Source organism: Rhincodon typus, chromosome 25 (genome assembly GCF_021869965.1).
Source record: "Rhincodon typus isolate 14 chromosome 25, sRhiTyp1.1, whole genome shotgun sequence".
Classification (NCBI taxonomy): domain Eukaryota; kingdom Metazoa; phylum Chordata; class Chondrichthyes; order Orectolobiformes; family Rhincodontidae; genus Rhincodon; species Rhincodon typus.
This window is the reverse complement of record NC_063356.1, coordinates 26218719-26235416: the sequence shown is the minus strand read 5'-3', so window position 1 is coordinate 26235416 and position 16698 is coordinate 26218719. Positions and strand designations below refer to the sequence as shown.

Genomic DNA, 16698 nt, shown 5'->3' with positions numbered 1-16698 from the left:
AAGTTGAGATTTGTTATTCATTTTACTTCTCAACCAGAAAAAAAAGAAAACATACTTTTTTCTGGAGAGAAACTCAGCCACTTCTCACCAACTCTGCAGTTAAGTGCTGGGCAAAAGGGTCCACAGGCCACTTCCTCAAATCTGAAACAATCAAATTTCTTAAGTGGACAATTAATAGACTTAAGGACATAAACTGGTCACCTCCCTAATGACTTGCCTTCCTGGTTGGATAGAAAGGTAGCGTGCGAGCTCTTGTGGAACAGCAGTAGTGTCTCTGCCTTTGAGTTCAACTTCCACCTGCTCCAGAGGTGCATCATAAAAAGTCTGGATGCATTGATTAAAAATATCTAGAAATGTGGCTTATTTCCCAACTATTGATTGGCCTGCTGAGTTAACGGTGGTGGTGGTGGCGGGGGGTGGGATCTCCTTCACTGCTCTCCCTCATCCCCAATATAAAGGACTTACCTTCTCTCTGCTGGATCCACCAAGGATCAGATATTGACTGAGGGACTTTAGGACCCAGATGTAGCCAGGTTCTGGTTGGCTGGCAGCTTTTGGTGACATGGATCACCAGTGTATGGGGTGAGATGTTCGCCTCTTGCTCTTAATGATAGGCAAGAGATTCTCACCAGTGGGGTCATTATGTTAGTCACTCGTTCCCAAAATAGTTGCCAAATTACAAGTCTTGAAAACATTATGAAATGATGGTTATTGTTTAACAGAACTCAATATCAGCATTTCCTTTATCCATGTTTTAGTTGAGTCTTAGTTGACATTTCAGTGGAGCACCTGAAGCAGTAAGCTAAATAATGATATTCAGACAACATCATGAATTAATTCATTCTCATTGTTTGTAACTGAATCTTGATATTTAATTATTTTCTTTGAACTAACTCCAGGGTTTCTGTTAGTCATAATCGCAGAGCAGAGTTATGCGACAGACCAGCTCCTGTTGAAATGATGCAGGACAGGCAGAGAACTGTCACCTCTGGCAAGGGAAGTGGATCTCTGCCTAGGTACTCTTTACAACTAACATTAACTTTTAATATTCACAGTGAGTCAAATGTTCCTCAACACCCTAAATAATAACTGTATTGAAGGCAAAGTTTGAAAAGGCTTATTTGAGTTGTTATGAAGTTAAAGTTGAAAAATACATATCTCATTCAGGTTTTTGGCAAATTTTTTCCCTAGATGTGATTTAGGTCACTTAAAATATGTTTACAAAATTTATATTGATACAAAGTGAAAATTAATTTGCAAAGATGTGAACTAGTATACCACGCTGTAATTTCAATGGTATGCCTTTACTATGTTTAGCAAGTAGCATTGATGTTTCACGATGCACCATGGTGAAATGTGAAAATGTTCAGCCATTGTGATTATTATGATTTCCTGAGAAACTGCAATGGGAGGGAAATATTGTGATCCGCATGCATTGTCTAGAAAAGTAATCTAACAGATTTGTTACATTTTGAGACTGTGGAAACAGTTGGAAAAGAGCAGTTAACTGAATGAAAAACATTTTTATCTTGGCAGCATTCTGGCCATTTCAACTATACTATTTTGTCCTAATTAAGTTTGTTTTCTTTTTCAATTACTTTAAGAGCATTGGATTGAACTAGAATCGCACAAGCTTCAGTTTAGCTTAAACATACGTATCTGGAGAGATGAGATTTGCCTTCACTTCCAAGCCTTTTCCATATATTCTTCTTGAAGATAGGGACTTTCTGGGAATTTGATCAATTGTACAGCCTAGAATCTTTTGCCGACTTTCAAATCCATAAAACACCAAATTCTTGTCAAATATAAGGTTTCATTAACTCCCAGATGTCATAGTTCTTAGCTTTCATTGGACATATGCAAATTAAGCCTGAAAAAGCCTCCTTCCATGTGTGAAATATATTTCCCTCTCTTCTCACATTGGCTTAATTTCTGATAAAAATGGCAGTTAGTAATTGTTGGATGAGGCTGCATGCATTAACCAACAGATCAAAATCTATATTTCAATAAATGAAAATTTAAGGGTTGTTGATGAGTTTGTGTCAATCCTGTTATGAACTGGATTATTGGTATTTGAACACCTCTAACCGGTTAAAAGCTCATTTACTGAATTGGGAAGCCAGCATGAGTATTTCAATTGGACATTTTCTGCCAATTGTATTTCACACCATGTGTGTCAGTGCATTTCAAGAACCTATGAGCTAAGAATGGCATTTTAATTATAAGGTTGAACCCATGCCTTGAGTTTTACATTTCCTAAAATAACTATATCGTTAAAATTACTTAGAAGAAATTCTGCATTGTTCCAGAAATCCTTTGCCTGGATTTTGTGATAGTAGTGATTGTGCAATTATCAGTATTTACTGTCACTAGTCCTCTTAAACTAACAGCTACTTCTGGAATCTGCACTTTTGAAGTTATATATAAAACACAGAAATCACTGACAATAATACTTCCCTTCCCTATGGGGTGCAGAGTTGAAGTTACACCAGAGTATAATGATGAAAACTTATGCTTTTATGGCATCAATCTTGATTTAAACAAAATCCTTTGGAATAAGTTGAACCTCGTCGAGTAAGGTGCAACTGAAATTTTAACATTGTCTTAAATTTATAATTCTGAATAGCCTCATTTGCCCTGAAAAAGACTAACACATTTATGGAATGCCAACTTTCTCAATTATGATGAATTCAGACCTTTCTTAAATTTATTTTTGAATGTTATTTATGATATCTTAGTTCCATCTTAACCTCATGTGAATTACTTAATCAATTATTTTGTTCTCTTGAAGAACTGAAATAAAAGGTGAAAAATAATGTAGGTTTTTTCCTTTTATGGCATTTTGTGCAACTCATGATTTTAAATCTTTGAAAAGAAATGAACATCATAAATTTACTTGTAGTATAAAACCAGTTTATTTTCAAGACAAAATTGAGTTAAGTTTTTGGTACGATAGCTTTGACAAAAAAAAATTGAGGAATCCAAATACAGAGTCAGCTGTTTCTTACCAGGACACTCCACTTAGATGTCATAGTAGCATTTACCTCAACTGGTTCTTACTGTTGTCTACCAGAATGTGTTTGAATGGCCTGAACATTGACACTTGAAATAGACTCATCAACCCCTTAAAGTTGGCGTAAAAATTTGGCAGTCAGCTTTGCTTTGAACACAAAGGTATCACTGTGTTTTTGTAACAAAAGATAACCAGGACCCATCAAAACTGCGTTAAAAACAAGGAGGTAGAAGACACAACAACGTTTATTGTAGTTCATTGCTTGATGTGGGCATTGTTATCTACAGCCTCGTTTTTACATTCATTCTTATCTGATTTTGGAAGCAATGTCCTTGAATGGTATCAAGTGTATTGAGGCAATATTTGTTTATTGAGCATGTGAATGTTATCCTGTTTTCCTGTCTGGCTACAGTCTACTGTTACATTGAAAGCTTTCTCTAATTCTGGCATGATTTAAATAGCACGTCTTTATCTTTATTCTATGCTTCTACAAATTAAACCAGTCAACTGCAAAGAAAGATCATTTGGTCGTACTACTTGCCTAATAGCACAACCGTCTTGTCTGAACAGAAGGTTATTTTTGTAAATATTTAATGCATGGACATGTAAGCTGCATAATAATAACAAGTGTTCAAGAAAATATAATTGCTGTGCTGGAGATAAAATAAGATGCAAAAAAGTGAATGACTGAAAAAGAGTGACAATTTGCAAATTGGTCAGTTAGGGTCCCTATAAAATGTTGGAATTAATGCCAAGGAAATTAAGATAGTTTATGTTTCTGTATTCTCAGCATTTCTTGAAACATTGCTCTAATTGTATTTATACATATTTTCTAGTCAATCTGTTCAAAGATGTTATGACATAGAGCTTTGGAGTAGATGGAATTTGAACCCAGGCCTCCCAGCCCAGAGGTAGTGATACTATCACTGCAGCACAAGAGTTCCTAATTTTATTTAAAAGCACATAAGGGCTATGCTGTACATTTAGTCATGAAAATATAATGAATAATGTGTTAAAGATTTGCACGCTGTTAGATTTTATTTATCTACAATTAACAATCTGTTTTATTTGTTAAGCTATAATTAAATAAAAGCTGACAATCAAAGACAATGTTCATTGGATTTTCATACCTCATTATAATCATAAAATTTGACTTTTTAATAAGTGCATGAATTCAGTTTTATTCAGTACAAAAGTACAAGTTTAATCTTATGTAATGCTCTTCACATCTCTTGAGTGAGATTTATGGTCACAAAGCACGTAACAAATTGTAAGCTCATTCAAATACATGGGACAGTGTTTATGTTCAACAGTGAGATCCAACAAAATTGGTCAAAGCTTTGAACCAAAATGGATATGTCCTCACTAATGGGTCGACATTTGACAGCATTATGGCAACTCTAAAACAAAGATTGCAAAAGACAGATGACACGGAGGTCAAGCAATTCTAACTTGTAATTATCAGTTGCAATTCTTGATAACTTACAGCGATTGGAGGTTGGGAAGGTCCCATAATGCCTCACTTGGGAGTCTCTTCAGCTGGTTATTTTGTAGCATTCTATTGAAAAGAAAGAAAAGATCATTATTTTGATGTCCAAAACAAGGCAAATGTTTCATTCATGAGATTTCTCTCAAACTTTTTTCTCAATATAGATATCGAGTCAAAATATCAACATTGAATTGACTTAAAGAAAAGAGAGGTTCTGAGAATATACGGAATAGAAATTGGTTGTGGTCCATTTTCAGTCTTGCAATGAGTGACTACCTGGATGAGCATCCCATAACTAATGTTCTGCAATGTCTTCAGTACACCTTGTAGAGGATCAGGGAATCACCAACAGCACCTCTGGATTTCTAGGTCTACCTGCGCCATGTACAGACATAACGAGCTGTAATTTCACTCTGGGTTTGTGGATCTGAAGTTGAACCAAGTTCTGCATCTTGACCTTGCAGGGTATGTTACAAGCAGTCCCACTCAGATTTTCAAACAATCAATTAACGGCAGGGAGTCTACTGCTGTTAGATTAAGGACGTTTTCCAGTTTCGGTAGCTGGAGGGCCAATGTGTGGCCCTCCAACACTAATATATCACCAGTCTCACCCGACAATTCCTATAGGATAAAGTAAAAGTGTACAATATTGAGGCACCCTTGGAAACAAAGCTCAGCATTTTTATAAATTTTTTTAACAGTTGTTTTATGTGAGTGATTATGCAGATGGCTGTTATTGGTGTTGGAGTCCTTCACCGAAAGTAGTGCAGCCTAAACCACCTCCCACTTTCCTGATGTGAGCCCACTATAGCCTGGCAGTCTTACCCTGACAGGAAATACCACCATCTGTCACTTCCTAGGAAGAAACAAAAAGTCCATAAATTCTGTTCAGTTTAGAGTAAAAAAAATTATCTTTTGAAGTGGCCAGTTTCTCATTGTGTTTTCATGTGCAAGACATTCTACATGGCCGTGGTCAATTCCGGTAGACTTTTCATTATAAGTTTCTTCACAATTCAGAATTTGGCAACCAAAATTTAAACGGGCACTCATGAAATAAACAGGAAACCGGGTTTCTTTTCAGACAAATAGAGGAGCTGGCCACTGAATACAGTACTGCTTAAAGGGAGACAGGAATGGTTATCTTTTTGTTGGCTCTTGTTTGATATGTTTTATGTCACTGTCATACACCCTTATGAAAACAAATTGCAAGGTCTCTGTCCATGAAAGCAGCTGCTTGTCACAATCTCAAAATATAAGTACGTGAGTAGGAAAGTTTTAGAGGGATATGAGTCAGGAGCAGGCAGGTGGGACTAGTTGAGTTTGGAATTATGTTTGGCATGGACTGGTTGGACCGAAGGGTCTGTTTCCATGCTGTATGACTCTATCTATCTATCTATCTATCTATCTAAACTGCAAAATAGGTACCTCAGCAAATTGGGGAACAAGGCCCTGTAATTGGCTGTAATATCCCGTTCAAGGGCATGTAGTCATTCCAAACCCAAACCAACCTCTCCAAAAATGTCTTGCGCTTGGGATTGTGATATTGAACTGGTTCACAACTGCAGCAGATCCCAACTTATTCTTCAAGTTCAGCCCCAAAAGTTACTGTCTGTTGATGAACGATTACAGTTTTGCTGTTATTATAGTAGCAAAGTCTCAGTTATTGAAAGATCCACACGAGTGGTTTTCCCTCTTTTACTCATTCAAGGCAAAGATAACTATGCTTATCATTATGAGTATATACTAGGGTTCCAGTGGGTACATAGCTGAGGTTGACTTGGAAAGTTTGCTGCAAATAGGATAGAAACCACAGTCCACTGAGTTTTGGAAGAACTGCTGGCTTGGTATTCTCTCTCCTTGTGTTTTCTCTCTAATTTTGAAATCTGCTTACTCTTGAGGTTGCTTCATCACTTTCTAATTTGTTGCATCAAGGGAATTTCTCCCAAGACTTGAAATCAATGATAGAACTCCTGTTAATGAATTCCTGTACGGCTCAGCTGCCCACAGGAATGTTGCGCCACATTGAACCGTATAGATCAGAATGCTTCAAATTTAAGTTTGTTCCAAGTCAATCTGATCTCAGTCAAAGTAGTTGGAAAGAAAACCAATCTTGATCTCCAGTCAAGTAGATAAAGAGAAGAATAAAGTTGGGTTGGGTTTGAGTTCCTGGTATAAATAGTATATAGAGTAAAAGATAGTTCAACTGGGATTATCCTCAAAATCAGCAATCTGTCAATAAGTACTGCTTAAGCTTATCCACAAAAAAACACTTATGTAAAATGAGGAAATCCAGCACTGATTCAGGAATATCCTATACTCCATTCTGAAGGAGAGATATGCAGAAGAATACTAGCGAATCAGAAAGTGGTTTAAAACCAAGGGGTAAATTTTGCAGCTTCATTGCATGGATGGAAATCTGTCCAAGAGGATTGTCTGCCCTTTATAGAACAGTCTGATTTTCATTCCAGCGCCTTCTCTGGAGATTTTGCCTATCTTTTGCTGAAGTTACGTTGGGAGATCAAGAGAACACCCATGAAAATTACTGGGATATGTTTATTTCCCTTAGGGCTAATCTTGGTTTGGTTATCTCAGATTTTGTAGAGATTACATAATTACAACGAATTAACTGCTTTTAAAGGTTAGAACATATTAAGGCATCACTTCCTTTGAACTTAACAAATAATTATAGAGTTACAGCATATCAAAGAAGTAGAAAGAAGCTCAATGTCCAACATAGGATATACATTACTTTTAGTATTTAAGCACAAGTTTTGTCAACATGAACTGAACAGGAAACACGTTGAAACCATACATAAACCTGGTGCCTCTGTGTCGTGGAAGTAGTGCTTTGAACATTACCTTTGAGCAATCATTTCATGGGGTTTTATAGAATGAATTGATCACAAGCTGAACTGGATCTTAACATTCTGAATGTCTACAGGACAATTTCATTTCACTGCAGGATCTCAGGTTTTAACTTCATGAAATTTCAGATTATCATTCCTATTCTCCATTTGTGATCAAGTCATTTTTTTTTCTTGATGCCATGTCTGTATAAGCTAAATTCCTTCTCAGTCTATTCGCATTTTGGCTGTAACACTGAGTGCATGCCCATTACCTACAGATCCTTCTCCTCTCTCTGTTGGTCCCACTTTGACTCTTTCTCCCCTATCTCCTGATCTATTGGTCACATTGTTATGTAATGTTTCATTCTTCTGGTTTAAAGTACTTTGCTCTGACACCCCCAACAATTCCAATGTATTGCTAATTCTCTGCCTTCATACTCTCCTGCCACTATCCCAAGCTTGAATAAATCAGTACCTATCCCTCTCTGTCTGTCTAAGCTTTCTACAGAGAGCCCGTAGAGGTACCAGTTGTTGCCTCCATATAAGCATCAACTCAATCATTCTTCCACTCATGCTAGCTTGTGCTAACTTTGCCAACTTGCTTCCAATCCAGGTCACCTCACTAGACCCTGTTTGAAATCTGCAAATCAAGAGTTTCCACCACTTTCTTTATTTCCATCTTGGTTGTTCACTCACTAACAAGGTATTTGGTATTCAAACCTTGTTGTAGATGTTTGCACTGGAATCCAGTTTCTTTTAGATATTTTCTAATCGAGCTGTTCCGATATGTTATTGCACACCCCTGTAGCAGGTAGGACTTGAACCCAGGTCTCTAGCTCAGAGGTAGGGATTCTACCACTACACCATAAGATCATTATGTTAACTTAAACCTGAGGTTGTTAACATTTTGTACCTCACAAATGTCTCCCATCCTTCTATTACTCGCAGCATCCAATTTGTTGCATTCATGTTAGGTACCCATCTACAACTCACCCCTTGGTCTCTCCCTGTGTTTTTTCAAGCACATTCTCCCTCATCAAACACCATATTTGCCCTACCATCTTGCCATGCCTTTTGAGATAGTCTCCCTCCTTTTCTTCCTCAGCTTTTGTGCTGCAGAGCTCTTGATCCCCTATGACTTAAATCTTCATCTCAGTTTTCTGAAGTCTTTCTGCTGAATTAATTGCACTTCTTTGGTGCCAAACCTCCCCCTCCACATAAATTCACAGTCTTCCACTTGACCTTGTCATCACCCATTAATTCCTATTATTTTGATCACTAGCCAAGTTATGTCTTGACCACTTCTAAATCTATATGTTGCTGCCGACATGTGGGTCTGTTTCCACTGCATGTTGTTGTCATTACAATTTTCTCCAGTTAGGTATTGGGAAGTCTACAGCCATCCTTTTGTTAATAGAGCATAGAAACAGGCCCTTTGGCCCACCATGTCTATGCTGACCATTGTCTCCTATCAACACTACATTTTTTGCGACTAATTCCTTGTACTTCATGGTGTTAAACATGAATCAATCAATAGCAGTCTCATCTCTGAAGTTGTGCATGCAAGACACACTTGAACTCAAAAAGGTGAGCAGTTCCTTCACAGGCATGATCAGAGGCATCATCTTTTGGACATTAAACTGAAGCCATGCCTACTCTCTCAGGTGGGTGCAAAAGATCTTGTGCCATTTCAAAAAAGAGCAAGGAAAATTACCCCAGATGTCCTGGTCAATATTTATCCTATTGGTCAATATCACATTTCTGATTGTGGGAGCTTCCAATGTGTAACTCAGCTGTGAGGTTTGCTTTAAGTGTGACACTGCTTTAAAAGTACTTTATTGGCTGTAAAATGCTTTGGGATGTCCTCTAGTTGTGAAAGGTGCTATATTCAACTCCTATTCCTCCACATCACAGAAGCACCCAATTTTCTCTCCTAAAATATCATTTTCTGCCAGTTTTGAAATCACATTGGTCAGTTTTAAGTTACTTACACATTGAGTATGTGAACATATCGTAACGATCAGGTTTACTAAAGTTGGTAGTCTGGATCAGTGCATTGTTTCCAATTTCTAAAGATGTAGACAATTCTTGCTTTGTTGAACAAACACCTAGCAAGCTGCATGAGTTCAAATAGCTTCGAGATATGTCTAATGACTTGTTGAATGCTTAAACTAAACCAAAAATTAAATTGTTCCTTTCCTTCATGCCCTTTAATTACTACATCAAACTTATTAAATTAAATTTCCCTGGACCAATCTATCCCCTCCCTAACTCACCACCTAGACTCACCTTTACTGGTTCCAACCCTGCCTCCTTGACTTGTCTGTCTCCTCTCCACCTATCTTCTCCTTTATCCATCTTTTATCTGCCTCCCCCTTTCTCCATTTTTATTTCAGAATCCCCTTCCCCTCCCCCATTTCTGAAGAAGGGTCTAGACCCGAAACGTCAGTTTTCCTGCTTCTCTGATTCTGCTTGGCCTGCTGTGTTCATGCAGCTCTACACCTTGTTGTCTCTTATTAAATTGTCATTTATTTTTTCAAATCACTTAATTCCCTCAACAAAGGTAATTTCTGTGACCTTTTCTTGGAGGTATCCATATTTTCCAAATTCTGGCATTTTGCACATCCCAACTTTAATTACTGTACCAGTGCATCACCAAGGTACTAATTTCTGAAATTCTCCTCCCAATCCTCTGACTCTACCTCACTTTCCTCCTGTAAGATGTTGCTCAAAACCTCTCTGAGCAAGTTCTGGTTATCTGTCCATGTATCTCTGTGTGCAACTCAGTGTTATAATATTTTTTTGCTTGCCTGTGAAGAATCTTGGAATATTTTAGTATGTTGAAGGCATAAATAAATAAGGCATACATAAATACGGTTGTTGTCATAAAAGATTCACATTGAAAAATGGAGTCACAAGCATTAAAGAAAACAGTCCAAAAAGTTCACCAAAAATCTAGTAGTTTATCTCCCAAATGCGAAGGAGGATATGATGAAAATTAGACATTTTAGTTTCACTATAAATAATGCACTGCAGATTCCCATATAGGCTGAAAATATCCTTTTACTTAAATCTTTAACTAGCTGTCCTACATCAAATGGCCTGGTAATAGTGGTAACAATAATGAAAAATGTTTGTTGCATCAATTTGAAATTGCTGAGAAACTTCTGGACAGCAAATGTATTGTACTAAGTTAATGGTAATGATCAAACTGAAGCACTCTTTAGTTTTAAATCAACAACAAATGTTTAATGGAGTGAAGAATGTATCTTTATTATTGCCAGGCACAATGAAACCAGAGATGTGCCACATTACTTTGGAAAAAGGTTTTAAAAAATTAGATAACTTGCCAATACAGTTTTTAAGAGCTACACTATAATAAATTAAGTTTTATTTCTACAGTTACAATCATAGCAGACTGGAATAATCTATAGGAACACTTGTACAGTACAATTGTACCTAATGGTTTTACATTTGGTCTCAAACACTCTTTCCCTTGAAAACTGAAAAAAAATTCTTTTAGAAGTTAAAATATACTCATTGAACAGCTGCTCTCCTATCTCTTCAGACAGCAGAGGCTAATTCCCTCTGACGCTGAACCATATGGATTGTCTTTTGACTAAGTACTATAGAAATGAATGACGATTTACTTAGCTAACAAGAGAAGTGAAATAAATGGGTAAGCTGAATTTATGCTAGGCACACTCCCTCTGGGATACAGAAAGAGATTTAAGTTCACTGGACCTATCTTGGAGTCCCTACTTAAATGTTTCTGTAATTGTTTTTCCGAAGTGAATACGTCTTTATCAGTTGTGGCTAAAATCTTAAAAGTCACTATGTACTATTAGCTAATGTACAGTAACTGAATCTGCTCATGCACAGAAAGCAGGTTAATAAAGTCTTTTATTCCCTATCCGTTTTAAAGGTCTCTTGATCAAAGAACTGGAAGCTTCTACATTTCAGGATTTGAAAGCTATTTTCTTCGAATCATTCTTTCATCTTTTTCTTTTCTTTTTGTTGCTTTGCATTTTTATTGCTTTCCTCACAATAGAGTACTTTGTTTATTTTACCTATCTTAACTCTGTTTACCAGTAAAACATGTACCTGAGTGAAAACGACAAACTTTTTATGCAAATAGTCACAGAAAAATGTTTAGCATTTGCTTTTTTATTACCATCTGATTTTTTTTCTCTTCTTAAAGCAGGGAAGGGGGAGATAATGGTGTAGCAGAAATGTCACTGCGTTGGTAATTCAGAGATCCTGCCGAATGCTCAGATTCACAGATTCATAATCCCAGCACAGAATAGGGTGGAATTGAAATTCAATTATTAAAATCTAGAATATAAAGTTAGTCTCAGTAACAATGACTGATCTACTACCATGATGTTGGCTTCTGTCTTTAGTAGGGTGTTATAGTACCAAATAAATCAATTCTTATCCGAGCTCCCATCACATAAGAATTAGATGCAGGCCATTTAATTCTGGAAGATTAAACACACATATATGTTATCTATGTATAATATTACAAAGAGCAGCACACTTTCATTTGGGTTTAATGCTTCGTTTAATGCAGCCTGACACTGTTATATCCTCATGTGATGATATCAGTAGCATGACTCTTAGAAGTATATTTCCAGAGACATAACGAACAGTGACCATGAAACTATGATCGATTGTTGTAACTACTGGTTCACTAATGTCCCATTGGGAGGGAAATCTGCTAACTTTACCTGGTCTGACCCACATGTGACTTCAGACCCACGGCAATGTCGTTGACTTCTAACTGCCCTCTGAAGTGGCCAATCTCCCAATTCAAGGATAATTAGGGATGGGCGACAAATGCTGGCCTTACCACTGATGCCTACATCCCATGAATAAATAAAGAAAAAAACAATGGTCTACAATTTCAGATTTGCCAGTCATTTTCCTATTTCTTAACCAAGAGGATATTCTTCATTGTTGAGCTTAACAGATATGTTTACCGCCAAACATTTCTTCTTTGTGGAGGTTTGGCTTCACGCAACTGATTGTTACTCACTGTGGAAAATAAGTAGTTTTGAACTAATTAATTGTTGTTAGTTAGTTCAAAACTACGTATTTCCACAGTGAAGGAAGCTCTCTGAAATGGAGCAATAGGCACTTTTCATATGGACGCTTATTGGCAAGACCATGCTCACTTTAAGTGCTTTGAGTTTTTGTTTGAAACATATACAGCCAAGACAAGCTTGTGAGACAGCTAGTAACTTGATACTTCTGGAGCAGAAACAGCTATTTGGAGTTAGATCACAACTCTCTTTTGAATAACAATTAGACTTGAAGGGCTTAGTGGTCTATTCTTTTTTCCAAGTTATTATTTTTGATGGGTCTAGTACAGAAACAAATAGCCAGGTCCGTCAGGTGCAATTCAATATTTTTTCAAGATCTTCCATTATAATTCAAATTAAACTAACAAATGAAGATATAATTTGAAAATGCTGTGAATGGCTTAGAAACTTGGGATATTGCTTTGTTATGATTTCTGGTAGGAACATCTCATACTTTCACAGATGAAAAATCATAATCTGGTGACTTTCCCTGTTCTTCCTCTGTGTGGCCTTTTTTTGTGGAGGTGTGAAAATATTTTTTATAAAATTAGTACTGAAGATGTAAGATGTAAAACTGTACAAAGCAAAAATTTAAAACAGTAGCACAGATTATTAACTGCCTAGAAATTAGTTCTCTTTCTCTCTTCAAGCAGTATCTTCATTCCCTGAGAGTTACTCATCATGGCTTTCCATGTATCTCTCTGCCATGATATCACTAAGAAGCAAAGGGAAGAGGCAAGAACTGGCTCAACTAGTATGGCCATTCAAGCTGCATTATTGGTGAAGTACCTCACTTTGGCCAACTGAGTTTGCTTGTTCCCCGAAAGAAGCTGCAGGCAACATTGTAAGTATGTGTACGATTAATGGGATAAGTGCCAAAGACAAATTGGAGCACAATGAAACTAAATCATTGACCTTCCTTTTATTTACTTTAACTAAGAAGTCTCTCATACCTGGAAAGAGACAATTTGCAAATCATAATTTTGCAGATCCACTAAATCTGTGAACTAACAGAACCTTAAAATCCTGAAAATGGCTGCAACCCAACAGTACCTATTAATTATAAAGTATTATCATTGTTGTGGTATCACAGTGGAAATCTTGCTATGTTCCAACATATACATTTCAATGTTCCTGATACGCAAGGTGAGGCAATGTTCTTTGCAGGCAACTTTTGATAATACTAACTGTATTCCGTTCCAAATTTGATAACATAGAGAATAGTTTATCTGACAGAAACAAAGAAGTTAGGAAAACAAAAGGAAGTTATGAAGTTGAGATCATACCAGTCTCTTAGCTGCATTACAGGAGCTGACAGATGACCTGCTATTATATTCAGTTACTTTACTAAGGAGCATGTTTGCTTCAGAACAGGGTGAGACCTTTCTTCATACATTCATGACATAACTGATGATGCCATTGTGATCTCCCTGTAATTTCCATCAGATGGCTTGAGCTGGAAGCAGCTTTGAGCTTCACAACATGTTAATCCAGCAAGGAAATGAAGCACAAGGAGGCAGTAGCCTGAACCTACTTTGCCAGCATTGAGACTGCACTAAACATCCCGATGGCTGGCCCCACCACTCACCTGGACATAGCCTCCAGGTCACACACATGCTTCTGCCACTTCTCTCAAACTTTCTGCCAGAGAGAGGTGGAAAGTCAGGCAGCAGTGTTTTAATAAGACCTGGAAAGTTCAAATATTTTGAGCCTTTTTTTAGTTGGTTGAAATTTGTACTGAGTTGACATGAAATGTTGCGAATGGAGAGTAAATTAGAGGCAGGATGTAACATAAAAGGTAGGCATGACACTGATTTTTCCTGTCAAATGGGAAAGGTTAAAAAAAAACCCTGAAAATCACATGCCAAAAGCTGACTCAGTTACATTCAGGGCTATACCATCAAAACATTTCTTCAAAGAAAAGCTTAATTGTTCTGAAATATCAATTTGAATACATCCCAGATGGGCTCAATAATATTTGTGCAATGATTTGATAATAGATTAAGCATTCAAAATCTTTTGGAAGCTAGGCTTATTAGCTTAACAAAGAATATGAAGGCCATTGCTTCAAGACTGCCAACATCCTATCGATACTGCATGACATCAAAGGTAATTTTCAAACAATTGTGGAAGTAGTTGATATGAAAAATGTAGAACTAATTTCTACTTGATGGCCCAACTCCAAAAAGGTTGTTGGTATTTTCTACTAATGTAATACAGAAGTATGCATTTGGCCAAAGCCACTTTCTGATATTGATCCAGCCAACAGAAACTCATTAAAATAGAAATTCAACTTGTAAAATAAAATGAGCCTCTCAGATTACCTGGCATTGTGCTCATCACAGTGAACATAAAGTGACTAGGTGGCATTTGACATGGTTTGCACATTTTCAACTGTCATTAACGAGGATAAGGAATCTAATATTCCTAATACTGCAATCATTTTGAGGCCCTTAGAAAAAGGTGGCTGGAATTGGGTTCTGTTGAAGGGTTAGATATTCAACATTGTGTTTGATGTAGAGGCCTCATATTCCTGGGGTCAGAATGCTTTGTCTGCTTGAGGTTAGGATTTGAGGTGAAACCTAGTGTGTTTAAGTTTTGTCTCAACAATACTTCATCCCAAATTCCAATTGACTTTGTGGAGAGGGAAAAGAAGGCTGGGCCTTGTACTTATCATTTCATGGCCCATATCCATATGGATGTCTGGGTTACTTCACAAATTCCCCACATTATGGGCTGAATCTTGTTGTGATGTCAGGGGTCCTCGCTGCTCAAACAAGAACTGACAAGAAACTAAGCTGCCTCTTCTTGGGAAGGTTCTAGAAAACACAAGTGAATCAGGCAGTGGCAAGATCACAAGGAAATCTTTCATTGCATTCAAGACACCTAGGGCTGAAGTCCTGTCTATTTACAGCTACCAGCCAGAGGCTAGAAGCTCTTGTGTTCAGCAGTACCACCAAGGAAGCTGTGACTGCTACCAGAAGGAGCACCCTCCTCCCACTGCACCCCCCACCGACCACACCACTGCCCACTCCACCCCCAGAGTCCTGGGTTTGTGGAAGACTAAGATCTCAAGCAGGTAGGCAATAGGGAGGGGGAAGGTTTTCACAGAGTTGGGGTGAAGGGAGAAGGTGAGAGAAGAATTGGGAGCAAATGTAGCGGGTTGGTTCTCATCTGTTCCTCACACCTTTCCAATGTCCATTTCTTTGATCAGGGACTGTCTTTGATTCAAGGATCTCGGCCCACCCCGTGAAGCAGGTTGGGACAGAAGAAACATTAGTTTTTAGTGTTAGGCAGATGAGTCTCAGTATCTGTAGAGTTCTTTAATCATTTGAAAAACCTTGCATGACCAACATGATGCACTTTGGTCAGAAGAACAATGAAAGACAATATACAATAGTGTGTACAATTCTAGAGGGGGAGCAGGAGCCAAGGGGCCTGTATGTATATGTGTACAGGTCAGTGAAGGTGGCAGGACTGGTCAGAGAGAAGAGTAAATAAAGCATAGTGTTTCAGCTGCATTAAGCTCGGCTTTATTAATTGGGGCATACAGTACAAGAGCAAAGAGGTGATGTTAACTTTTATAAGACGTTTGCTAGATCTCAGCTAGAGTACTGTGCACAGTTGTGGGCACCAAAATATAAGAAAGGTGTAAATCCATTGGAGAGAGTGCAGATGTGATTTACTAAAATGGTTACAGGTCTGTGAAATTTCAGCTGTGTATATAGAAGAAAACAAGATGGCATTATCCTCCCTGGAGAGAAGGCAGCTAAGAGAAGATCTGATTGAGGTTTTCAAATCATGAATGAATAGGAGAGTTGATAGAGTGAAGGTGTTTCCGCTTGTAAGAGAAACAAGAATAAGGGGGCTTAAAGTGATAAACGAACAAAATAAGGGTGATGTGAGAAAAACTTTTTCACATAGTGAGTAGTTAGGAAATGGAATGCACTGCCTGGAAATGTGATGAAGGTACGTTCAATTGAGGCATTCAAGAGGGCATTGGATAGTTATTTGGATAAAAATGGTGCACAGGAATATTGGGAAAAGGTAGGAAATTGGCACTATGTAACAGAGCCAGCTTAGCTAATGGAGCAGTGGCAGGCACAATGGATCAAATGGCCTCCTTCTATACTGTAATAATTCTGTGATTCTGTGAGCATTAATGGCTCTTACGCGGATTTATTTACGGAATTGAAATCAGGAGCTTCCAATAGGAATGTTGGTTACAATTTAGTAAAAAATGTTTGCCAGTTTGATGCCAAGTGG

General features: G+C 37.6%; 1 protein-coding gene across 2 annotated transcripts in view; it reads right to left on the bottom strand.

The window, feature by feature from the left end:
* Positions 1-16698, bottom strand: part of LOC109913865 (leucine-rich repeat-containing G-protein coupled receptor 6) — a 235120-nt gene that overhangs the window by 94700 nt on the left and 123722 nt on the right. For both annotated transcript variants that reach the window (XM_020513425.2, XM_048612237.1), the window contains one exon: positions 4500-4571. In XM_020513425.2, coding sequence (XP_020369014.2) covers positions 4500-4571 — 72 coding nt within the window. The remainder of the gene's footprint in view (positions 1-4499; positions 4572-16698) is intronic.